We start from the raw sequence: 27,861 nt of genomic DNA, 5'->3' as shown, positions 1-27,861 counted from the left end.
CAACAACAACACCAATAACAGCAACAATAACAACGGCAATGACAAAACCAAATATAGCAACAACTTCAAATTCAACAATAATTTCTTCAAATAACTCATTGGGAATTCAAATACCATTATTAGGAATATCATCACAATCATCAACATTATCTTCTTCATCAACTTCATTACAACTATTACAAAATCAATCAAATTTAATGCAAATAACATCGATTGAAGGTTTTTTTAATAGAAAACGTGGAAGACCACCAAAAAATCGTGTCGTTGAAGTTTATAGTAATGTAAGTTTATATTTTTTAAAAATAGTAATTGAGAAAAATGTCTTTAACAGAACTCTATCCCACATCTGGTTTGGGGGGGGGGGGGGGGGGGGGGGGGCAATAGATGCTTAAATTCTGGTCGCATTGTTACTCCATTAATACAATTTACAATCTAAGTATGTACAATCTAACAAAATTCAACACTATATCACTTCTTAACAATAAGAAGGCACATACTATATTTCTAATTAAAAGAATTTTAGTTAATATTTGGAAACAAACAGCTTTAACATTAAATTTAATTAATGCTATATTAACTACACAATATAATTTAATTAGTACATGGATTATGACTATGTTTTCATGCGTCTAAGTGTTCCCCACTTTTGACTCAAATGAACTATTTTTTACCTCACTTTATTTAAGAGCCATAACATCTTTAGTTACTTTTCGATACATACAAATTTTACAATAAATTTCTAAAAACTGTAAAGTCACGTTCATTCAATCCACACAATTCAATAATGTATTTGCATATATATTGTGTTTGTATTGTATTTAATATACTTAATATATTAATATATTAATATACTAATATATTAATAATATTTAATATATTATAAGTTTTTAATTCATTCTATATATTTTAGCTTAATTGTTAAATTAAGCTACATACATACTTAATTATAATTTTATATGTTTGTTCATTTCATCCCAAATCCAGTGTTAATTACAATTACACTAACAAATAATCATATCCTTGCTTTTTCCCACACATGCACATATTTTTAATGTACATTTTGTTATATACTTTATATATACATATATATATTTTTTTATAGTATTTATTTTAATTTTTTATCTATATAATAGAAGCAACATTCTCCCCAAGCAATATTTACTAGTTTTAAATTGGAAAAAGATGTATGTAATGAGCAAAATAATTCTAATACGATTTATAATCAATATCAAGAGTCATCATATCAACATCAACATGATAATCATCATCATTATGAACAAGGGCAACAAAAACTCTCTAACAAGAGCGAAAATAAAAATGATTATGATGACAATGATGATGATGATAATAATGATGATTGCGATAGCGATGATGATCATCAAGAACAGCATAATAGTTCAAATAATTTAATATCATCAACCTCATTCTCATCACAATTATTAATACCGTCAGTTTTAACATCAGAAATAAAAGAATATCATTATGATAATAATAATATAATTGATATGCTAAAAAAACCAACTGCTGCTGCTGCTACTGTTACAAATTCCTCTTCAGTTGATCGTAATGTTGAAACATCGACATCAACAATAACAACAACGGTAACAAATTTACCAATAGCAAACATAAATGAAAATAATAATATCAATTGTAATGTAAATTCTCCTAATATTAAAATTCCAACAACAACAACAATTACATCATCATCTACCGAATTTAATTGTAAGCAAAATATAACATCATCTTATCATATACAACAACCAATTGAAATTTTCGATAATAGTTCATCAACAAAAAATTTTGAAGAAAATCAAAATATTAATAAGAAAAAGAATAAAGCGAATAATAATAACAATGAAAATGAAGAAGAAATAATTAAAGATAAAATTTTTAATAATAAAAATTATAATAATTCCATTCATGATAATAATAATGATGAAAATAACGATTGTGATAATGACAATAATTTTAATGATAAGAAAAATGATAATAATAACATTGATAATAGTTTAAGTGATAGTAATATTAATAATAAAAATAATTGTGATAGTAAAATTAATAAAAATATTAGTATTAACGATAATAAAAATAATCCTAATAATAAAATAGTACAAAGAAATATAAATTCATTTCAAATAAACAATGATGATCAAGTGAAATTATTAAGTGAAAAGTTTTTTATAACAAAAAAATCAAAGCAAATATTTACAAAATTAATTGATAATGATAATGAAAGAATTTCAGGTAAGTAATTACCGACCGCGTTGTGTATACAATAAGGTAGGCTATGTGCTAGCAACAAATTTTGGATGTCGATTTTTAGGTGGGATGACACTTCTCCATGGTAGGGAAGTGTAAATAAACTATCTTTATCAACCTGTCGGTCAGTCGGTCAGTGCGTGCACGCGTGTGTCTCAAGTTCGGCTGAACCGACTTTGAGGAATTTCTATTATTTTGACTATGAAAAAAAATTAAACATTACATTATTTGATTGATCAACTTTTTGGATATATCAGGCCTCGGGTACTGCACCTTTTAACGGGCCTGTTTTACATTTTTCATCATTTTGAGAAAATATTCAACAGATTTACTTGAAATTTTTATATATAAGCTTCATTCGACCGTACGCTGAACCTCCTAACTTTCGGAAGAAATCAAGTGGCAACTGGACGTTTACAACGGGCAAAATATACATTTTTGCGTATATAAATAGAAATAATCAACAGATTTCATTGAAATTTAATATTAGTTTTTGCGATGTTAAAACAATGAATCTATAAATTTTTTGGAAAAGTCAGGGCTCGGAGACTGATCTGGGAGCCGACTTTACACTTTTTACCATATCTACAGAACTAATTGATGGAATTTCTTGAAATTTAATATTTGAGTTCTAGTTGTTACCAGAAGTTACTAACAAATTTTTTGTATAATTCGGACGGCACAAAATAAAACTCTACTAATAGTCAAATTCACATTTTTCTAGATATGTTAACTAAAAGTTTATTAATGTCCTTAAAATTGTGAAGAAGTTGTTAAAACGCATTTTTATAATCTTCTGAAATACTTTTACTAATCTAGACAAGATACATTACGGTCGGTTATGTGTTGAACACATCAGATTTGTTTTTATTTAATTTAATTAAATGCCATAACAACAATATTTTATGTGATATCCGTGCAAATATTCTCCTCATGTATTGTTATGAAGTTAAAAATATGACTATTTAGATATTATATTGATCCGAAATTCCAAAATAAGATGATTTTTTTTGTTCACAAACACACACCAAATATATCTTATAAAGCAGTTTGGATATGTATTAAAAACAAATTAAAAATTTAAAAAATCCGTTTTAAGGGAGATGAGTTGTTCTATTATTTCTTTTTCATTAGTTGATAAATATAAATGGTTTTAGCGTTGTGGTTAGTAAGGGGGAGGGGGGATACAGTAGATCCTTTATGATTGTCCGCAGTTCACTGTTATTGTATTTTTGTAATCTGAAATCAACAATATAACTGTGCAACGATGAAAATTAAATCAAAAAGTATTCTATTGCGTGAATGATAAGCGCAAAATTTTAATTGCAGAGTAAACAATTACAGGTAATTGCAATGTTAACTGGTTTCATAAAAATATATGTTCCGCTGTTGTTTTCCAGAAATGTTAATTGGCATTCCAAAAGAAATGTCAAACGAATTGTCAAAATAAATTAAAAACATATACAGTAAAACACGGTTAAGTGGATCACGCTTAAGTGGATTTCACGCTTAATTGCATCAAATTTTCGTGGCTTGTACTTTTTTCGATTTTTTCATATAAAAAAATTCGTTTAAGTGGAATTCGGATAAGTGCACAACACGCTTATCTGCGCATATATTTTTTCCCTCATGTAATACTTAATATGTAAATTTATTCAGTTAACTGCACATCCCTGTTTTTATTTAGCATAAATGTCAAAAATGAAAAACTACACTCTCAACTACAAAATAAGAAAAGCAACACTATGTAGCTACACAAAATATTTTAGTTTCTGTCATTGTCAAATTTTGAGTGTTGAAAAATTAAAGTTTAGAACCAGTTTTTAATAAATTCAATTCTTTGACATCGGAGATAATTAGCACTTTTCCAAAAAATTTTTTGAAAAAAGTGCTTATTAGTTTCACTCTGTCCGTCCGTCCGTCCGTGGACACTTTTTTTGTTTACAAAACTTCTACACCCTTGAAGATAGAAAGCTGAAATTTTATATGTACATAGATCTTTACTAGAAACTTACTTCCGTAGAACAAAATTTTTACCTATCTCCCTCCCTCTAGAAGTTATACCCCCCCAAAACCTTAAAAATGGCCTTTTTTAACTTTTTGTTGCAATGAAACCATAAGCATTTTTGAAATTTTGCAAACGCAGAAAGGCAGTGGCTTGCTTCCCCTAGCGCGGTATGCTATAGTCAAAATTTAGAAAAACAAAATGGCCGTTCAAATTTACCGTTATCTAAAGTCCTTTTTTTCCAAATTTTTGATGTCATTTTTCTTCTAGACCCCAGCCTGTAGAAGCTTGAAATTTTAGTGGCTTATAGACATTAATAAATAGTTTATTTCGTTAGAAGAAAATTTTTTTCCATCTCCACCCCCTTTCAAGTTATCGCCCCTTGAAATTTGTAAAATTTGAATTTTTGACACCTTATATTTCCGAAATCGTACGTTTTTTCAAATTTCTATAAACGCAAAAAGCTAACGGTAAATTCCATGACATTAAAAAATATAATTATTTTCCTTAACTCACACAATTAACCCTTAAAATCGAGCATTATGTTAACCCCTTTTTATATTAATTTTTGCTTTATTTCAAAGACTGCATAAATCGTTCATCCTAAATATATGCAATCCTAGAAAGAGTTTTGTATATGAATGAAAATAATTTTAATAGTGTGATAGGTATACATAGACTGTATTTAAAAGCAGAATTTTCACTTGTTGAAGGGAAAAGTGCTACAATACAAACCATTGGTTTGACCCAACTTTATTTTTTAAGTCGAATTCGTATAAGTGGAAAACACGCTTTAGTGGACAAAATTTTTTTGGCTGATCGATTTCCACTTAACCGTGTTTTACTGTATACACCAATGGTAAACTAAAATATGAGTATATCTTAGTTCACCATTTTATTTTTAAATCAGATACATACAACTTTGCTTTTAGAAATCACCTTTATTGTTGGTATAAAAAAAAATTTGTCTTTAACACTTTTTGTTATAAAAATTTTACTCTTCATTTCAATACAAATTTTATTCTAATAATACAAATGAATATCTAACTGCATGGTTAGAAATTAGAATTACGAATTAACAATGTTTATATCTTACATGCTAAGATTTATAATTTAATTTATAAAACGTAAATAAGCATATTTACCGTTTGCAACATATGGGAACATAATTGTGAGAAAATATTTTGAACATTGTTTCTCACAATTGGTCACGCGGATTTGCAACGTGATCTTAGAAATAAATGAATACTTGTCGTTAACTCTTCCCCGCTTAAAAATGATTGTCCTCAATTTTTTAGAAAAATTGTATATCGAAAATCTTGGTAGATTAGCATGGACGCGAAGATTCGAGATTTTGTACATCGAGAATTTGTTCTTATTGGTTGTTGAATTTTCGATGATTTTGAAATGGAACTTTTTGCACAATAAAATTACTTTTTGCACAATTTTGTGTTATTGACGTGAACTGCATGACACTTTTTTAAGGATAGAACGTTAATCTCTTTGGGAAGAGGATGTAAAATTGCTAGATGAAAATTGGAAATTTCATGTGAAGTGAATGATTTATCATTTATTGTAATTTCTATGCTATGGAATTTCAATAGAAAAGACCATTTATTTTCTGAATTGATAAAAATATTTTCTTCAAAGTTGTTTAACACAATGACCCCAGGTGCGATTTTATATACTGTCTTAATGTGATACTGATGTTGCAATCAGCTAATAGGCTTTTTAAAGGATTAGTTATACATTTTTCGTTTACTAAATTTATAATATTAATTCATTACAAATAAAAATGTGTCATTACTTTTGCAGTTTTCTTTTAAAGCAAAAATATTATTTTTATTTTTTATTACATTGTTGTATTGAAGGTCTACTGTTACATTATTTCTTTTTACAGGTTTTAGTAAAATTTTTTCATAAATCTCTTTTTCGATTATTGGAATATTAAAAATGTGGAGAATAGTTGACTTATTGGTTATTATTTTAATTTCAGAAAAGTTTAAACCTTCTTCTACTGTGGAATATTTAAATTGTTTTTAGTTCAATGTTTTGATTATACTATTAATTTCGGCTCAAGATAAAATTAATGAGTTAACTAATATTAACTTTGCCCAATGATTGGCATAGTTTATATTGAAAAGGTCTTCCTTAAAAATTTTAGGTCTAAAGGTAAAATAGTTATCAAGTCAAGTTATTTAGTATTTCAGTAACTAAATTATTCATAATTACTCGTTTATTTATAAATTTCACAATATTTGGTTAGTCGTTGAATCTATTTCGTCATTTGTTGGAAGTATAATTTTTCAAGGATTTGAAGTTGGTTTCTGGGGCACCGCAACGAGCTCCACGATGCGTGTTTAATATTATTTGTTCTTGTAGGGTTTCGTTTTGTACGTTATCTAACATTTTGCGCGTAAGTACAATTTTTTATTTGGAAAAGAATAAGAGGCGTATTTCCTGAATTTTGCCCATTATACTCTCTTCCGCAAATATGCCATTAGTTTTGTCTGGGTTAAGGTATCTTCCAAATTAGAGCATTGCGGTTGGATTAAGGTGCGTTTGAGAAAATTAGAAAAGGGATGTTTTAATTGGCAAGTGGTTTCGTTTCAAATCCTTAAAAATATTTGATTTCTAAAGACGTTAATTTGACTGCCAAGTGGTATTACATTGTGTAGTGAGCTTTCGTTACCATGTTGGGTAGGTGTTAACGAATTCATTTCTGTCCGATAAGGTAATCTTAAAAGTGAATCAGCAACAACGTTAGACCTTCCGGTTTTGTATTTAAGTTCGTAGTTGTACTCTTCGAGAATGGCCCTCCAATGCTTCTTCTTGCTGTTCGTATTCTTGCTACTTAGAACATGTGTCAAAGGTTGATGGTCCGTGTAAATTTTTACGCTCCTTGAACCGTATAGGTAATTTCGCAATGAATTAGGGGCCTAAATAATGACAAAAATTTCCTTTTTATTCATCGCGTAGTTCTCTTCTGTTTTACTTAAATTCCGCCTAATAAAAGTTGTAGGTCTAATATTTTGCATCAGAACTGCTCCTATAGGGAACTTTGATACGTCAGTTATTTATTCAAATTGTTTGTCAAAATTTTGGTGTGTCAACATAATTTCTTTCGCTACGAGATTAGCTTTCAACTTTTCGAATGCTTTAAGCGTATTTCGGTCTAATATAATTTGTTTATTTCTCGAAGCGCTCCTGCACGGTCGTCCATCCTCCCCACGCAAAAGAGATGTCAGAGGTTTTGCTATTTTAACGTAGTGCATTATAAAGCGTCTGCCTTGACATATCCAAAAACCATCTCAGGTCTTTGCGATTCTCAGGCGAAAGCAGGTTGACAATGGCTCCAATCTTTTAGGATTCGGCTTCAATCCCGGTGTTCCAACAATGAACCCTAAAAATCCCACTTCTAATTGCTGGAATTCGCATTTATCCAACCGAGCCTTCATATTCGCGGATCCTAATGTTCTGAAAACAAGTTTCAAATTGTTCAGATGCTCGTCAAGGTCTCTACTGAATATTATGATATCTATATAGATATAACATCGTTTCCCAATATGTTCCCTCCAAATGGCGTCACGAGCCCTTTGAAAAATGGATGGGCGTTTTTAAACCCAAATGGTAGGCGAACAAATTCGAATTTGCCATTTTATAATGGAAAATGCGATCTTTTCAATGTCAGAAGGTTTGAAAGGAACCTGGTGAAATCCACTCTTGAGTTCAATAGTTGTGGAGTATTTGTTTTTCTCAAGATTAGAAAGAACTTCGTTAATCTCCGGGATCGGATATTTGTTCGGTATAGTAATGGAATTAAATTTGCAGTTATTTATTACTATTCTGTACTCTTTCTTTTCCAAGGCGTCTTGTTTTTTGGGGACGATCAGAACCGATGAGTTACAGGGCGGTTTCGAAGGTCTTATAATGCCCTGATCTAACAACTCTTGGACTTGACGTTCGACCTCTACCTTGAATGCCATAGCGTATGGGTATGGTACTGTACGTTAATCTTTTGTCGGGGTATGAAAAAAGTTTCGGATTTTCATTTATTATTTTGTTTAAACGTTGTTAATGTTGTTAATGTTGTCAGTAGTACTTTGTTCACGAAGTGGGATTTTTTGGTTGAAATTTGTTATTATGAATCTTTTATCGGTATGTATGACCACTTGAAGCTCCCTTAAGCTGTCGTTTCCGATAATACCGTTAAATGTTTAGAAACTGGGTAATATAAAAAATTTTAGTTTGGTTTCACCTAAAATTTTTAATGAAGGCGTGTTGAGTAATTTTGATATTTCCTCCAGCAGACTTTGCTAAAAATGGTTTTTCGTTTGGGATTGTGGCACGTACGTATTTACTTTCGATATACTTTTTTTGGGGCACGTGTCTATTAAAAATTTTAAAGACCCTTCTTTCTTAAGTTTGTGTTTGAAGTAAGGAGACCAAGCGCGGTTTAGTCTAAATGTCTTCATGTTCTTCTAGTTCAGTTTCTTCATTTGTATTCACGTCCGCCCATTGAGTTGCAGCAGATTAAAAGTCCTGTTCGAAATTTTGGTTATGAAATTTTGGTCTTTATATGAGAATAAATTTGTATTCTCTTCGGACATACTGAAATAAATAAATAAATAAATAAATTTTCGGAGTCGATATATCGCTGGTTAGAATGCCGGGATGTGAAAGGTTGAGGATCAAGGTTTCAATGTTTGTCCGTCTCTATTTCTGCATTGAATAATCTTTGATTCTAACGGGGTTATGTGTTTGTATAGAATTGTTAAGGGGTCTTTTAAAACTGTGCGGTTGATTCGGCGGTATGAATACTTTGGTCCACTTCCATTGCCGCAACTTTCAGCGGCGGTCGGTGAGAAGTTCTTATGAAATTTGGATTGAGATAATATTGTGGATGTGTTTGTGCATGATTTTGTTTTTGAGAACTGGAGTATGGATTTTGTTGAGGATAGCTCATGGGTTGTGCGTAAAAATCTTTACGAATTACGGCATTTTGGCACCTACAATTTTTTACTCCGGATATTTGGAAGTAAGAAGGAACTTAAGTAATCCGTGTAGAATGGGATGGTCTGCGTATTGTGTTCTGATTATTTTTCGTATAATTTATCCTAAAGTCAACGTTTTGTAATTTTAAACAAAGATGTTAGGCCTGTGGTAAATCTACCGGTTCTTTTATAATTAGCAGTTTGGATAACTCTCCTCATAATCCTCTTACCTCTAAATTGTAGTTTAATAAAAGAAGTTAAAATATTCTTTGTTTTTAATAAAAATTTAAATTTGTTTACTAGAAAATTTTAAAAGAATTTTAATTAAATTTAGTAAAAATATTTGATTCAAAATTTTTTTTTGTTTTAAATTTTAATAGTCAATAACTTTGTATTTTAAAAATATAACTTTAAAGTTGTAATATTATAGCACATAACTACACTTCATTTATCGATTTCTTAGTTTTCTTGTATTTAAAGAAAGATTAATTTACTTTTAAGAAGAAAAAATTTTCCGATTTTTTATTAATTTTTAATTTGAATTTCTAGAAATTGTATATTAACGAATACTTGGATTGTGCTTAGGATTCTTCAATATGTTTACAAATTAACTACAACTTGCAAATTTATATAAAAAGGTTTATTTTTTAATTTTGATTTCTGTTCTTTTTTCTTTTTTTTCTTACTCGCATTTCACATGAATATTATTGCTAAGAAATATTCTCAAAAATTTTTTATTATTATTATTATTCGCATTTGCTTTTGTTTTATATTCGAATTTAAAAAATTTTTTCATGTGTGTAATTTTTTGCTTGTGATTTTTTGTTTCTTATAACTCGAAATAATTAAAATTTATTAGTGATTGTTATAGGCTGCGAAGACGGATATTTTTTTTAACTAATTAAATCTGTTTAAAAACTCCGTTTCCTCTCTGTTGAGTTAGTTCAGGGCCTCGTTAATTCATCCAAGTTGCTTCCAAATTTTCACCTTGTTACTTAATTACAATTTTTTCCTTACTTTTTTTCACTTTAGTATTAATTTTGGTTTTGAATTTCATTTATTATTTTTTAGTTTGGCTTTTTAATATTATTTTTGTTTTGATTTTTATTTTATATTTATTTTCAACTAGCTATTAGCTCTCATTTTCTAAAATTGTTTTTTATTATTTTTATCGTTATTTTTGCAAGGATTTGGCACAATTTTTATTTTTAAAAGTTATTATCATTTTTGATTTACAAGTTCAACTTTCATAAAGTCATTTTAATTTTACACAAGAAAAAATTTTTTTTTTGGTTTTTAAAAAATTTGTTTAAATTTTTTCTCAGGAGGTTTTTTAAAAGTAACTTTTTCAGACTTGGACGCCTTTTTCGTTGGGCGACAGTTAAAAATATATTATTAAATTTTAAGGACACTTTGTAAAATTTTAATTAACATACCTAGAAAAGTGTAAATTTGGCTCTTAGAAGAATTTCATTTTGTGCCACCTATATCGCTGAAAAACGCACCAGTTAGTTTCGGTAACAATCAGAACTTAAATATCAAATTTCAAGAAATTTCATTAATCCGTTCCACAGATATGGTAAAATATTTAAAATCGGCCCGAATTTGGTTTTCGACCATTGATTTTTTCAAAAACTTTATAGATTCATTGCCTTAACCCCCCAAATTTAAATATTAAATTTCGTGGCAATTGGTTGATTATTTCTCATTATATACGCAAGAACGTAAACAGTTTTGAGAGGTCTGATATATCCTAAAAAGTTATCAATCCGTGCAATAGTCAAAATAACTTGAGACACACATGTGCACACACAGACCGACATCCCTCTAAATGTAGTTTATTGTCGTTTCTCTATTATGGAGAAGTGCATAGTTTGCTGTCATCACATAGCCTACCTCACATAAAAACATCAACAAGATTCAAGCGTTCGGTAAAAACAAGATTCAAGTTAAACTAATTTATATTAAAGTATTTAAGAAACATCCTCTTATGTATCAATGAAACATTCTTATATTACATATACATATTAATTTATTTACATACATACACAATTTACAAAAAAGAATCAAACATACGAACTTATAAATTTTTCATCCTCTGCAAATATCATAAAAGTTAAATATACAATTATATCCTGATATAAACACTATGTTTAAATGCGTTTCCCGTTTAGTGCTGCGAAAGGAAGACCAAATTTTTTCAGTAGATACATTTAAGATTAAATGGGTTTTTTGTTCAATTGCTGTAAAATTAAAAAAAATATCCATGGATAACTGTATATTAATAATTACATTTTGCAAGTGAAGATTTTGAAATTTAAGAATGTTCGACCTATTTATTAAATTAGTAGATATTTTAATGAAATAGCTCTTTATAAAAAAAATAAACTGCAAATAAAAATTCAAAACTATTTTTATAAAATAAGTCGATAATTTTTCCAAATACCCAATTGGTTCAAATTTGAATTTCGTTTAAGATTCTTTCGTTCAAATGTTAAAGATATTCTTTATTTGGATATTTCAAGGAGAAAACCGATAATTTCTTCAGCACAAAACTTTAAATTTTTTAACTAAGTCAACCTGAAAACGAATTAAAATTTTCTATTTATGTATTAAAAACTTTAAGTTGATCTCATATAGTTCTTCTTTATGAAAGAACATAATTAAACGGAAGGCAATCATCGGAATTTTACAGTATATGATTTTATGCAGGGTGTTTGTACGCATAAGGTAGCAAATAATTTCAGGGATAATTCTTTGATCAATTTCGAGCAAAAATTGGTTGGGTGGGGTGCAGATATACTTGTTTTCGAGCTACAGCCTGCTAAAAAAAATATATATAAATATAATTAAATATTAATAACTTCGAAACCATAAAAAATAGAGTTATCATTGGAAGCTTGTTTTACATTGATTGTTCTTTATTTTTGGTCTTACAATTAATTCGATTTGAGCCATAGTTTTCGGGAAACAGCTCGTCAAAGTCAGAATTTTTGTCTTTTTCTTAATTTTTTTTACAAAACTTGAAATTTCTCGAATATTTTTGTTAGTATTTTTTTTTGTTTTTTTTTTGGTGCTACGATGAGATCTAAAAGTTAATGTATATAACATTTTCCTCTATCTCTCATAGTGTTATCATAAGTGCCTATATCGAACCCTGTATATCGAACAGAAATATTTAACCAGAACATTTCTATGCTATATTTTATATAGCCTAGAAATATTTAGGTTATTCATCTTATATCTTGCAATCGCCATGAATTTCACATCATTATTCGCATGAATTTCACACGTTTATAAAAATAAAATTTTTAGGCAATTTATGAAAATCAACATTTGCACAGATTTCAGGATAAGGGTGTGCTTTTTCTTACTTTTATACTTATATACTTGTAATAATTATCAATAGTATTATATTTTATAAAAAAATTAATTTAATTTTGTCTCCTTTTTTTTCTTTTATTCTGTATAAATTAGTTGTTAGAGCGGCCGGCACATATTTTCCACAAAATACAACAAAAAATACTGTTAATAATAATGATATAGCAGATGAGTTACATCTAGGACTAAATGAGGTTAAGGAATTAACAAGTATCAAATTTAATAACTTATCAAAAAGTAACTTATCAAATTTAATTAATACTAATGACAATATAAATCTTATGTACTGTGGGAAGTCATTTTGCAAATTAAAAAAACGACCACATTATCATTGCGAAGTTTGTAATCAGGTAATTAAACAAATTTTATTTTGAAATGTTTTAATAGTTTGACATAAAATTGATATAAAATTTATTCTTGCAACTCACAATTTATATAAAATTCTCATCATTTATGGAATACGTTAAAAATTCCAATAATTAATTTTTGTTATTCCTTTGTTTTGGTCACAATAAGCTTGCGATAAAGGCACGACATAAATATCCCGGTAAAGATCCATCTAGATATATAGTACAGATCTTTATCGGGAGCTTAAAACTCTTATATAGTCCCGATAAAAACTTAAAAAAAAGTAACCAAATCTTTCCAAAAGTCAAAATTAACTTTTTTATTTGTTTTTTTTTTATTTCCAAGGGTTCAAAAATAAATATTCCTTAATTTATCTTCTTCTTATTGAGCACTTTTTGTTGTTCTGGCAAACTAATTATTCTATCTTGTGAGTTTCATTGAACAACCCTTTCTGAAATGTTTTTCATTAACGTTCAGAAAAAATGACCAATCCCAATTCGTTTTTACCTGAATTTGTAATCAACCTCCTTGATATCTTTATTTTCTTTATCAGAATATTTCGCATATAAATCAAAGTTATCTATGTTGACAAAGGGACCGGTATTCTATTCATATACTCGTAACACTCCTTATTTGTTTCACGATTTATGCTTCACAGATATTCATTCATGATTCACTGCACCATGATAGAGAAGTACTGATTTATCACAGGTGTTCAATATTCTTATTTTTATAGACCTTCCCAAATGTTATTGCTTCCGGTTTTTCCATAAGTCTCAGATCATATTTTAGCACGACCTTCCTTTAGTAATTACCTGGATAACAGAACTTGAAGATATCTTCTATATTATACTGGAAAGGCCATATAATCTGTGTATACCAGATCTTCTAATTTTTCTGTGAGAGTCCGTTTAATTCAGGTGTATTTGTTGTTTTCAAGCATTATATTAAACAAAAGGTGGACTGTCTTATTAAACTTCTGTTTCCAGCTCTATTGAATAACCCAGTGTCCATAATAAAGTACTGCAAACCTTACACTTCTATAAAAAACCAAATTATATTTTGAGGAATTCGTTTGTTTGTTAAGAAGCACGATAACATGTTTTCGTAAATTGAGTCGAAAATTATAATCTCGGAATTCTTGCATAAATGCGGTGGTCTGTGCTTTTCTGTATTGTAAGGTTGCATTAGTTTTATTTTTAATTGCTTTCGTTGTTCATAATTTTTCCATGCTGCTTTTAATTTTAAAAAACGCAAGAAAACTGTGGGATTTAATAATATAACATATATGTATATATATACGTCCGAAATATACAATTATTTCAACGTAAAGATATCTAAATTTTACTATAACCTATATACACTTTTTTTTTCGTCAACAGACATTTCGTAATAGCATAAAATTTAAAAATCACAAAACAAAGCATTTATTATATTTAAATTCAGAAGATACTACAGCAGTGTTAGAAACAAAAACAACAGCAACAACAGAAGCAATAAGCGAAAAAGATGAGGCAGAATCATTATATAATGAAAATAATAAGAATAGCACTAATAGTAATAGTAAAAACAATGAAAATAATAATTTAAACATAAATGATGAGCCACAAGATTTAAGTATGGTTGCAAAAAAAATTAATAATAATATATTACTGTCAGGATCATCATCATCTGATAATAATTATTATAATAATGATGTACCGTTATTAAATGAAAATTCAGAGAAATTTTTTAAAAATTTTCAGTTATTAGAAAAATTTCAAAAGTTAAATCCATTTTCAATACCGTATTTTAATACATCATTTATAACAAATCCAACAAATGATAAAATATTTTTTTCAAATTTATTACCAACTATTACAACAGAAGTAACAACGGTATCAACGTCATCATTATCATCGTTATTATCTTCAACATGTTCTCTATCATCGTTATCAAAAGTAAAAACAACAACAACAACCACATCATCACTATCAACATCTTCATCAACATCATCATCGTCATCATCGTCATCGTCATCAATATTATCGAATCCATATTCATCAACAGTATTTAATAAAAATAAAGATTACTTTGAAAATTTTGATAATACTATGAAAAATTTTCATTTAGCTCAATCTTTATTATCGTTACAACAAGAAGATGATATTAACAAAGAACAATATAAATCTAATCAATTTTTTTATAAAAATTTTATAGAATCCTTAAAAAATATGTCAACGTCTTCTTCACCTTTAATTTCTTCCATTGATTCTAGTCCAAATATTAATAATGTTAATGTAGATAATTATAAAAATGATAATGTTAATAACTACACTAGTATAAGTAATAATAATTTATCAAATTACTTATTTAAAGCAGCAGCAATAATGAATTTACAACAGCAATTAGCTGCTACTGCTGATTCTACAGCATCTACAGTTTTAACATCTACTAATCATTCTAATATGAAGTCATCATCAAAATTGTTATCAAATAATAAAGATGAAGATTTATTAAATTTTAATATTAATAATATAATAGAAAAAGAAAGCAAAAAAGAAGAAAAGGAAGAAGATGAAGAAGAAGAAGAAAAGGTAGAAGAATATAATATTAATAATATTGATAACAGTAATCTTAATAAAAAACGTAAATTATCGCATAACAATAACAATAATAATTTTAATTCAAGTACAAAAAAATTAATACAGAATTCTAAATATACTAACGATAATGTCCATGACGATGCTGATAATGACGATCATGATAATAATTGTGATGTTGATAATAAAAATTTATTTAATACAAATGCCACGATATCTAATATTACAACAACAGTTTCTTCTATTCCTTCTGTAACTTCTAATTCCATATTATCTTCATTATCATCTATGCCTTCCTTATCTTTTTCCTTTCCCTCTTCTTGCACTTCTTCTCCCACGATATCTGTTCCTAATAATATCGATAATACAACAAAGAACATTAAACAAATATCATCAACTATTCAAAATAAATTACATAATAAACCTTCTAATAGTAATTGTAATAACAGTAGTAATGACAATATTATTGAAAATAATATTAATAATAACGTTATATTTAAAGATGAACCAATACCAAATGGTTATCTAAAATTTCGTTTTAATGAAGATTGTAATTTTAATAATTGTGGCTATAGAAATCATCAATCACACTTTCATTGTATACGAAATGATTGTTATTATAGCTTTTGCGATAAAACAAGATTTGTGCAACATACAGCACGTCACGAACGTCTTGATAAATTAATGGGTGATGATTTTAAACAATATCGTTCAAATATGCGATGCTTTTATATGAAATGCTCATATAATAAAAATTTTGGTAAGTTTAATTTTATTTTTATAATTTTTTTCTCCATTTTTAAAATGCATTCAATTTTATCTCTTTGTTTTATTATACATTATATAAAATGAATATAATATAGATATCATCTCTAATATAGATGAAGAATCTATTATATATTTTTATATAAAAAAAATTATTATATGTATATTAAATATTTATTAAATTCTGCAATCGCTGTTATATTTCCGAAACTTTCAAACTTTTTCAAAAAAAAAACAAAAATAAGATGATACATGCTGTGCCTTTAAAATATATAATTACATTTACATTAAAAGTTAGTCACACTTAAGCGTCAAAATATATTGACGCTTCTTTAATTTTTTTGTTTATTTCGCTCATCCTAAATATATGCAAATACATGCTTGATATATTTTAGTATATGAACGAAAGCATAGTCCTTATAATATATCAGAAATCCAAACCAACGTAAAATTTTTCGCCAGAAAAGGCAAAATATATATAAGTATTTCCCACTTCTTAGCGACATGTATAACAATTAACATGTATGACGATGAAACATGTATAACAATTAACCAATTGTAGTTAAACGATTTGTTGTTAGAAAGCAAACGGGAAGAAAGATGAAATAAAAATAAAGACAGTGAATAAAAAAATAAAGAAATTATCAAAACAAGTTTATTTTTCTAAGAATCTTGTTTTTGTGTGACGTATTTTATGTCATTCAAATTGAAATTTATACATAGTACGTATAATAATCAACAAATGCGTTTGTAAATTTTTAACAAGTGCGATTATTCTTTCTATTTCTTAATCTTGAATCTTGAAAGATTTCAACTTTTCTTAAAAAATTACTTTTTTAAAAACATAAAAGAAAATTATGTTATTCCTTCGATTGTTCAGTTCATAATGTCATTTCATTGCTATATAATTGTAATGCACATTAAAAATGATTATTCAAAGGAAAATTTAAGGATTTTTCTATGTAAAGTTTTCCAAGAATCTTAAGAAAATTTTATTAAAATGATTCCCAGCTTTAATTTTTAAACGAAAGCTTAATTTAGAAAAATATAATAATATTATTCTTTTTAAATATTGAATATTTTAAAAAATTTATTGAAAATTTTCTAAACCATTATTTTTTACCAACCGCATTGCATATAATAAGGGAGGTTATGTGATGGCAATAAATTTTGTATATCGATTTTTCAGTAGGAGCGCACTTCTCCATAGTACGGACGCGAAAATAAACTATTTTTAGAGAGGTATCGGTCTATCAGTCTGTATATGTGTCTGTCTGTGTGTGCACGCATGTACGAATCTTCTGTAACACTTTCACTTAACTAGACAATACACATTGCGGTCGGTTATGTGCTGACCAGATCAGATTTTTTTTGTTGTAAATACCTAAATAATATTTATAGCTAATTTAAAATTTGTATTTGGTGCCTTAGTTATTAGCAACCGAAAATACTATGTTGTTAGTTTTTACAATAGAAGGATGGATTAAAAACAAAATTGTGTTTACATATTCCACCAAAAATCATAATTTTTATTATTATTCGTTTAGAAAAAGCACATGCATATGTACATGCAAGTATATCATATATATACACCTATACATTGTCCAACAATGTAATTTGTTTTTTCTTTCCGATTATTTTTTTATACTTCAATACCAATAAAAAAACTAATAAATCGAAAATTGAGAATTGGTTTAATTTTAAATTGAATTTTCAAAATTCTTTTGAAAAAGAAATAAAGTTAGGTCAAACTTTATTAAGTGTAATGTAGCATTTTTCGCTTCAGAAACTGAAAACACTGCTTTTAAAAATAATCTGTTTACTAAATTATTAAAATTTATTCCATTCATATACGAATATATTTCCAAGGTCAAATTTAGGATGAACAATTTATGCAATCCTTTAAATAAAACAAAAAAATAACGTATAGCGTTAATATAATAGTCGAATTTCGAATTTAAGGGTGAATTGCGTGAGGTAAGAAAAATAATTAAATTTTTTAATGACATGGCATTTACCGTTAGCTTTCTGCATTTATAGAAATTTCGAAAAATTTGCAGTTTCGGAAGTATAAGGAGCCAAAAATGCAAATTTTACCAATTTCGAAAGGTGATACTCGTAACTTAAGAGGGAGTGGAAGTGGGAATAAATTTTCTTCTAACGATATGAACTATTTATTATTATCCTAAGAGGTCTAGAAAAAAAACGATATCAAAAATTTGTAAAAAACGGATTTTAAATAACGGTAAATTTTACCAGTCATTTTTTTTGTAAAGTTCAAATATGGTATGCTGCTTGCAATAAGAATTTAAATGCGTTTGCAGAATTTAAAAAATGTTTCTGGTTTTACTACAATAATCTTTTAGAAAATGCCATTTTTAAGATTTTGAGGGTTTATTACTTTTAGCGGGGGGAGATAGGTAAAAATTTTGTTTTTAGAAAATAAGTTTTCAGTAAAGATCTATGTACGTACGAAATTTCAGCTTTCTATTTTCAAGGGTGTAGAAGTTTTGTAAACATGCTAAATAGAATAAATGTTCATTATTCATGCCTAAGTATGTGCATATGTAAATACTAGCATCATAATAACATATTGATATATTATGAACTTGATATAAGGGTTGTTATCACTATGTACTTTTTCATTTACTCTCTGAAAAATAAAATTTTAATAAATATGGGAATCGGAATATTGTACATAGAATTGAATGAAATTTCTTTATAAATTTTTCTAATAAATTTTGTTTTTTTTTACATATTTATTCTATTTATATACATATATCGCTTAATTGTCATATACGTATATATATATATATATATTCACAGCATAAATATTCAAATAAATGTATAATGCATTATAATTAATTCAAAACCAGATTAAATAAAGAAAGTTGCCACAAGAAAAAAATAACTGATATGTTCAGCACATAACTGACCGCAATGTGTATTGTGTAGTTAAGTGAAAGTGTTACAGAATATTATAAAAATGCCTATTAAATACTTTTTTCTAATTTTTAGGGCATTAGTAAGCTTATAGTTAACATACCTAGAAAAATGTAAATATTGCTCATGGTAGAGCTTCAATTTTGGCCACTCGAATTCCCTGAAATGCTCGCGCGTTAGTTTCGGTAACAACCAGAACTCAATTATCAAATTTCAAGAAATTCGATCAATTCGTTTCATATATATACTTAAAGATGTAAAATCGGCCCTTAGATCAGTTTCCAAGTCCTGATTTTTCCAAAAAAAATTTATATGATCATTGATTTAATACGAAGAATTCAAATATTAAATTTCAATGAAATCGGTCGATTATTTCTCTTTATATACACAAAAATGTATATTTGGCCCGTAGTAAACGCCCAGTTGCTGAAGCCTGATTTCTTCCAAAAGTTAGGAATTTTTGCGTATGATCGAGCAAAGCTTATATATGAAATTTCAAGTATATCGGTTGAATATTTTCTTCAAAATGGTCAAAAATGTAAAGCAGGCCCACTAAAAAGTGCAGTTCCCGAAGCCTGATATATCACAAAAGTTGATCATTCCGTGTCATATTCGAAATAAACTTACATATAAATTTTCATCAAAATCGGTTCAGCCGAACTTGAGATACACGCGTGGATACACAGACCGACAGACCGACAGGTTGCTAAAAATAGTTTATTTACACTTCCCTACCATGGAGAAGTGCATTCCCACCGAAAACTCAATATGCAAAATTTGTTGCCATCACATAACCTACCTATTGTATACACAATCCGGTCAGTAAATATTACCATTTACTTTTTGAAAAGTAAGCTAGTTAAAAAAAATATTAGCAAAATAGCAAAAAATTATCAACAGAAAATGGAAAATCTATTGACATCTATTAAAATCTAAAAATCTTCTTTCAAATTCCGTTTTTAAAAATTTTCTCTAATTAGAATATTCGGAAAATTTCTAATTAACTTAACTGGTCAACTGTTTACAATTATGAGAAAATTAAACTGGTTCAAATAAATAAGTATTTCGTGTATAAAACAATCGCTTTCCACTTCTCGAAACTCTGTAATTTTCACATACGCATAAGTTTGGTTTTTGGATGTGTGACAAACTCCCGCAGAACCTTCACTTTGGTTTCAACATTTTCTTACTGATTCTAAATCAATATTTCTAACAAAATTATGAGAATTTAATTTCACGACTTTTAAAAAATCGTAACGAACCGCAGGATCAAGAGCTGCTGGCCGTGTGTTTGACAAGCCTGTTCTAAGGAATAGTGATTTTTATCGTAAAAGTTTCAAGAATTTTATCGTAGACACGAATCATTAAATTGTGTTTATAATAATAATATCGAACTTTCAACGATAATTATCACTATCACTTAGTGACTCCACACTTAAATTATGTTGTTCGATCCATTAAATTGAATGAAAATGAATGTGTTAAAATATTTCAAACCATTGCATATATTTAGGATGAGTAAAAAAAATAACAAAATTTAAAGAGGCGCTAACACAATAGACGTAATAATAATATCAATTCTTAACTGCAAATATACTTACACAATGAATGTAAAAAAATTACATTTCTGAATAATTTTTTTTTTTTTTTTAAAATTATGGTTTTTGCCTATTTTCATTTTGAGTTTTCTATAAAAAAAATTGATGAAAGTCTAACAAATTTTTCATTAAAAAAATGAAACTGGGAGTTTTTTTAGCAACATACCAAAAACTCAAATTTCAACTCGAAATTTTAACCGTAATTTTAATTTAATATATTTCCGAATTTTTTTGAAAAGGTCATTTCAGGCAGCATATCTGAGGAAGGAGTGAAAAATGAAAGTACTCGTACAATGAATAAAAAAAATTTTGTACTAAATTTTTTTGGTCTAAAATACACGACATAAAATAAAAAGTTAATAAAAATTTTATTAGTTATTAATTTAGAATTTAATTTCGTAATCATTTGATTTTAAGTTTTATAATTATTATAGTGCTTTTATTAGCATTTTCAAAAAAAATTGTGGAAAAAAGGGCTTATTAGTTTCACTCTGTCCGTCCGTCTGTCCGTCCGTGGATCTGCTTACAAAACTTCTACACCCGTGAAAATAGAGAGCTGAAAATTTTAAAAATGCTTATGGTTTCTTATGGTTGAAAAATGGCATAAAACTTTTATAAGTGAGGATATAGGTAAAAATTTTCTACTACGGAAATAAGTTTCTAGTGAAGATCTATTTACATCTTATGGCAATTGACCTGTCTATCTTAAACTGTATAGAATTTTTATAAACGGATCCACAGACGGACGTGCGGATAGACAAATTAAAACTAATAGGCGTTTTTTTAATTCTTTTTTTTTTTTGTTATGCTGCGGCAAGAGCGATTTTATACATCTAATATTTTATTAATTAAAATAGTAAAGTACTTTATTAGTTGCAATCTATTGTGATTTTTAAATAAATATTTTATAAAATTTTAACATTATATAATTTTAATTGTTCTACACAAAATTAATTTGTTTATTCTCTTTCTCTTCTTTTAAGATGAACAGAATAATAAGTCATCACATTTTCATTGTCTTAAATGTGATTTTATATGCTCTGATACGAATAAAGTTGTTGCACATCGTAGACAACATAATAAAGCTGAATTTTTCCGTATGGCTGGTTTTCGTAAAATATCAAATAATGAAAAATGTAATTTAATAGATTCTATAAACTTAAAAGATAATAGTGAAAAAATAAATAATATAAAATATTATGATGAATGTCCGTATACAATGAAACAAACTCATTTTCATTGTCTAAAATGTGATGTTGCAGTATTATCAAGAGCACAATTAACATCACATAAGCATCGAACATTAATACTAGATAAAAGTAAAACAACAACAATAATAGAATCAGCAACAAAAACAGCAGTAGCAACTAAATCAAACATCATCGCAAACATCAGTAAAACATGAAACATAACAAATATTTTTTTCTAATTTCCATACAAATTTTAAAATCGACTTAATTATAAATTTATATTTTAGAAGAATAAACGCAAAAAATATAAACGAAAAAATTAAAAACAAAATGGAATGAAAATTAACTTAATTAATATTTAATTCTTAATTTAAATAACAAAAATTTTTTATTTATATATATGTATGTATGTATTTATTTATCGCACTCATAAAACAATACACGATCATTATTAATGCCATTATACATCGTGAAGAATTAAACTATGAATAATGGCATGTATAATGGTGTTTTTTAATAATTAAAAACAAAATAAAACTGTAATAATATAGTTGTTAATTTGAATTTGTATTTAAAATTGAATATTAAAAAATCAAAAAAACATAATCAAATAGTTAAATTTTCTATACAATATGCCCAACGAGTATCGTGTATCAAAATAAATCAAAGGTTTCATCTTAAAAATCTATAAAGAAGAATAGAATAATTTATTGGCTAAAAAAAAAAGGCAAAATTTACAGAAAATTTATGATATAATCTCTGTTCCTCTTCGCATCAAATAAATTAGTTTCTTTTTCTTATTAAATGAATTTTTGAATGATTTTTCAGCATTTCTTTCATATACAATATTAAATTAACCTAGTAGATGAATATTCCATTTGAAAGAATTTTTCTCATAAACTGTTTCAAAATTTTGAAAACATTTCGATAATTTTAAATGGAAATAATTAATTTAACATGTACGAAAAGACAAATGCAGTAATGAATAAATTTAATATTTAGGAAAGAGATAAAAACATTGTTAACAAACGAATGTAGTAAATAAGTACTCGTAATAAAATCAAAACAATAAACCATTTGTTTTTAAACTATCAATACACTACTGTAATTCAAAATAATTCAAAAAATGTAATAATATTTTACAGTATGTTTTTAAGATACTACATAGTCGTCACATTATGGCATATTGCGTTTCGCAGTTACTGTTTGTGATTGTTGAAAATATTTACTGATTTCAGTATAAATAAATAAGGTTAGCAACATTTTGCTTATTTCATTTATGAATATTAATATAACGCAATTTCAAATGTACTTACGTTTATAAAAAGTCCTTATCCCTTACCCTGAAATGAAAGCTAAAGTGAGACACAATTTCTTCTATTTTTCCTTGTTATATATTTTATTTAAGTCATCTGAACTAAACAAATTAAACACTTACAAAACACTAATACTTACCAAACAACTTAAATCATTTAAGAAACAGTTGTAGTCTTTATATTATTTATATTTTAAATGAATAAAAACCAAACTAATATACTTTTGAATTAAATTATTATATATATATTTTTTTTTGTCTAAATAACATTTGAATTTTTTATATTTATAATTACATACCTAGGTTTATTTTATGTAAATATATTTTTAAAAATATAATGTTGAAATTCACAATATTAAGTTATTTATATTGATAGTATGTTTATAGTTCGGAGAAAATAAATGAAATATGAAAAAGAGAAAAATTATAATTAAAATAATAAATATTTTATGTATTGTTTTATTTCTGTAATTATTAAGAATGATTTTTTTTAAGTAAAAACCTTTCCTTTAAGAGTAGTATTTGTCTATTATTTTTCTATTTCTTCTAATATAGTAGTAGACCTTAGTTTAAAAAGTGACGTTTTCACAAGATTATCGATAGAATAAGATTTTTTTAATAATCATTACGTGAAACTACAATTTTAATAATATTATTATTTTATTATATTTTAATAACCTATATATTTTGTTTTAGAGTTTATAAATTTAAAATCAAAAGGATCTTACCATTTTCAGTCCTACATTATAACTGGAGTTATTTTGATCTGGATATTTAATCCTGAGTCTGATCATTTTATGTCTTTATATCAATAATTCAACTTACGAGTATGAATTAAAGCTAAAACTACAGTGTGCCATACGATTGCTATGATTGCATACTTATTAATACTATTATTCAAAGAGATATTCTATATGTAGTTTAATTAAATAAAAACTACACAACATCTCCCTTTTCTTTTTAAGATAATATTTTTTTTTGTTTTGTATAAAATTTCAACTTAATTCATTTAAAATTTTATAAAAATAATTTACAAATTACTTTCCAAAATTCACTTTAATTTTAAAATTATACAATAAGCTCCAATTAAAAGTTATTTACAAAAACAAAAACAGTTTTACTTTACTTTTCAAACTCAGATGCTTCATTTAGAAATTATTCAAATTTCACAAAATTCAAAAAATTTATTTACAAATTGTTAATGTGACTAGTATATTTTTAGCGGTACATACCTGCTATTATATTTTATAGTATTTGTGTTTTCTTGTTCTCTATTCTTACTATTCAAACTACGGTGATTTATAAAACTTTTATTTTTTTACATTGCTCTTATCATTTAAACCTAAACCTATCAGACAAAACTTTTCCAAAATAACTAAATTTTGAATTAAGAACCCATAAACCTCCCTTGAATTAAGAGCCAATAAGTGTTAAAACCCGAAAACATATAAAAGCTACATATCTATTTTTACGTGCAGTCGGGAGCAAACATATTGAGCTGGTCATGGCTCTCAGCAACGAAGGTTTCACTCCAGCTAGCAGGAGATTCGGCTGCAGGCGTAGCAGATGCGAGATATTCTATTGCGATGGCGTCATTCGCTTTGTTGGCGCAGACATGGAGCTCACGGGGCAATATAGAAAGGCGTTGCAACGGTTGAGATCGGATTCGACGCAACCACTTGAATATAAGGGAGAGCTTTCAGTTTCATAGCGCCGAATACCGGATAAAATTCACTTTGTCTGGTTTAAATAGATCGGCAAAACAACATCCCAATTCTCGGGTTTGCAAAAATACCGTATGAAAAGTTTTCAACTAAACTAAATAGAAGCTCCCCTAGATCTTCGACGTCTTTCTGAGATTAGCAGAGATCCAGAGAAAGAATACCGATTTGATATTACTAAAGGCGAGAAACGGATGGTAAATGAAGCGATTCAAAGAAATTCATCCTGATTCCGATGGATTGGTTCTCGTTTTCACAATAAAACGAAAGATAATATATTGAAACGTTCAAGCGCAAAAATATAACTCAATAAGTTTCGCCATTAGCTTCTCGACTTGTTTTATTTGATAACTGGGTTGGGATCAGAGTTTATTTTTTGTAGTAACTTGCTGTACTGCTTTTGAAACTAATTTCAAGACTGTTTAATAGCTCTCTAAATTTATTTTGTGGACTAGACGAAAATTACCATTCAAAATATAACCAACGCCCAGTGTGATGGTAACCAGCTGCGTATCATATTGATAAATTTGGAAGGGTCTGAAAAGTGTAAAAATGTTCAGTTGATTGGACTGGAGTTTCTTAAGTGGAACTTATGAATTCTGCGGCCTGATTAAGTTGTGATGGTAACTCGATTGTCTTTTGGGACAACTTCATTTTTAAACTGCTCCATTAATTTAAAGCTCTTTGTTTTCCCCTTTATTTGTTTTATTGCGGCATAAACTGTTTCTCCAGCTTGGTATGATTTAGCTGCTTTTCGCTTTTGTTGTTCCGTGTCAATTTTTCTTTTCCAACTCTTTCTAATATGATCTACTAAGTCGTCAATGTCCTACGATTTGAAATTTACTAAGTTTTAGTAATTTATCCGTTGTGATCTTCCGAAAAAGACATTATTTTGTTTTTTTCCTGTAACTGAGTGTATGGAGTTATTATATCGGTCTACTGCGATGTTTACTAGTTCTTTCATAGTGAGATCCTTGAATTCTTCTTAATGGCATCTTATAATTTCAATAATCGTGGAATGAACTCTTTTGACAGCTCCATTGATTTCGCTTCTTTGTGATGGTGTAAAATAAATTTCGATACCAAGCGTTTTCAAGTAATACGAGTATGTGGCAACTTGGCTGACAAAATCTGTTTCGTTGTCCATTACTATTATCATCGGTGCTGTGAAACAATTCATAATTTTGATGGGTTTATCCCTTTTTTGAAGAACAGATCTATTTATTTATTTATTTATTTATTTCAAAGTATAATGTCTAAGGAGAATTTTAAATCTCATTACAGACTATATAAAATTAAAAATATTAGAATTCTAAAAAGTGTAACAAAGTATAACAAAATTGTAAAACATGTGTATATACATAAGTATAATAAAGTTGTAAAATATTGAGATTAGTAACAGAAACAAAAATTACAGTTAATAAAATCTAACTCAAATATTGCAAAAAAAAAAAAATAATAATATATTGATAAAAATTTTGCAAGAAAAAAACACAAAATTTTATGAAGAATGAAAAAATTGAAGAGAAAAAAAAAGAAAGTCTAAATAAGAAACTTTGTTTATCTTATATACGGAAGAATTTTGTGAATTTTGAGAATTTGTCGGTATAACTTATGAATTTCTCTTGTTTAATTTCGATTATGTCAATATATAGAACCTCGGCTGGATAGGTTGGAACCGGTGTTTCTAATAATTGGTGATCATTAGAATGGCGGTCATACTTTTAGTATTCTAAATATCACAGCTATTTGTTTTCTCGCCAATTTTTGTGTGCTCTTTTATGTTCCTACTTAGCAACTATTAATTGGTTTTGAGGTCTTCGACTATTATTTGGGTTATTCTTATTTTGTAACTCTGGAAGGTTTCTTGAAACACTTCTTGTAATTGCTAAATGCATTTTTCCGGTATTTTATTTAGGTTTTTTTTTAAGGTATTTTCCGGACACCATTGAAAAGTGTTTGTAATAATCTTTCCTTTAAAATCTTTGTTAATGCAGCTTGGTCAATTCTTTCCAATTGTATAAAATGCCGATGGAAATTTGGTGTGGTTGTTCACAGGACCTTCCCTTCACCTATGATCATTTGATTTCTGAAGACATTTTTGGGACCTTCTATGCATTAAATTAGTGCTATCTTCTTCGGCAGTGTGAGCTGTTTCAGTCGATGATGATGGTATAGCGCCTGAAGTAGATAACATAATTAATTCTAGTGGCAACCTTGAGAGCGCATCAGGAACTTTATTCGTAGTTCCTCGTTTATAGACGAGTTCGTAGTTATATTCTTCGATGCGAGCTTTCCAACTTTTATGTTTCGACTTGTTATTACCGTTGCTCATTATGTATGTTAAAGGCCGATGATCAGTCATTATCTTAATATTTTTCGCACCATATAAGTAACTTGTGCCTAGATCCCATACGATCGCAAGTAGTTGTTTCTCATTTGCTGCGTAAGCCTCTCTACCGTCTTGTTGAAAGATCTAGAAATGTAATTTATCGGACGGTCTTTTCCACCTTCTCCTTGTAAAAATACTGTGCTTATTGTCATGTTTGATGCATGACGCAGTGATGAGTATAAAGGGCTTCTAAAAATCAGGAAAAAACCGAGAAAAGCTTTGAGAAATGCTTTATGTTTTGGATGGCTTGAGTCTTCTTTGGGTCAATTCTAATTTCTTCAGTTGTTACCAGTATCCCTAACTTTTCTGATTTCTAAATTGTCGACCTGGATTGATTGTTTTATTACTATTTTCAGTGGATTATTTTT

The 27,861-nt window shown here is 27.6% G+C and overlaps 1 protein-coding gene across 1 annotated transcript; it reads left to right on the top strand.

The window, feature by feature from the left end:
- Positions 1 to 52: 52 nt before the first annotated feature.
- LOC129607271 (putative uncharacterized protein DDB_G0282133) lies at positions 53 to 22,696 on the top strand. The gene is made up of 7 exons (XM_055518156.1): positions 53 to 281; positions 1,134 to 1,324; positions 1,367 to 1,601; positions 2,130 to 2,244; positions 12,736 to 12,989; positions 14,370 to 16,329; positions 21,859 to 22,696. Exons 1-7 carry the CDS (start codon positions 198 to 200, stop codon positions 22,278 to 22,280), a joined length of 3,261 nt encoding a protein of 1,086 aa, XP_055374131.1. The 5' UTR covers positions 53 to 197; the 3' UTR covers positions 22,281 to 22,696.
- Positions 22,697 to 27,861: the final 5,165 nt, after the last annotated feature.

Source organism: Condylostylus longicornis, unplaced genomic scaffold, assembly GCF_029603195.1.
Source record: "Condylostylus longicornis isolate FDR11 unplaced genomic scaffold, ASM2960319v2 ptg000003l, whole genome shotgun sequence".
NCBI lineage: Eukaryota > Metazoa > Arthropoda > Insecta > Diptera > Dolichopodidae > Condylostylus > Condylostylus longicornis.
The sequence above is the reverse complement of the archived record's forward strand: the minus strand, read 5'-3'. Positions and strand labels throughout refer to the sequence as shown.

Coding starts and splice junctions, on each gene's coding strand:
- LOC129607271 (XM_055518156.1), top strand. CDS start 198: ATGCAAATAACATCGATTGAAGGTTTTTTTAATAGAAAACGTGGAAGA. Junction 282..1,133: donor TCGTTGAAGTTTATAGTAAT/GTAAGTTTATAT, acceptor TCTATATAATAG/AAGCAACATTCTCCCCAAGC. Junction 1,602..2,129: donor CATCAACAATAACAACAACG/GTAACAAATTTA, acceptor AATATAAATTCA/TTTCAAATAAACAATGATGA.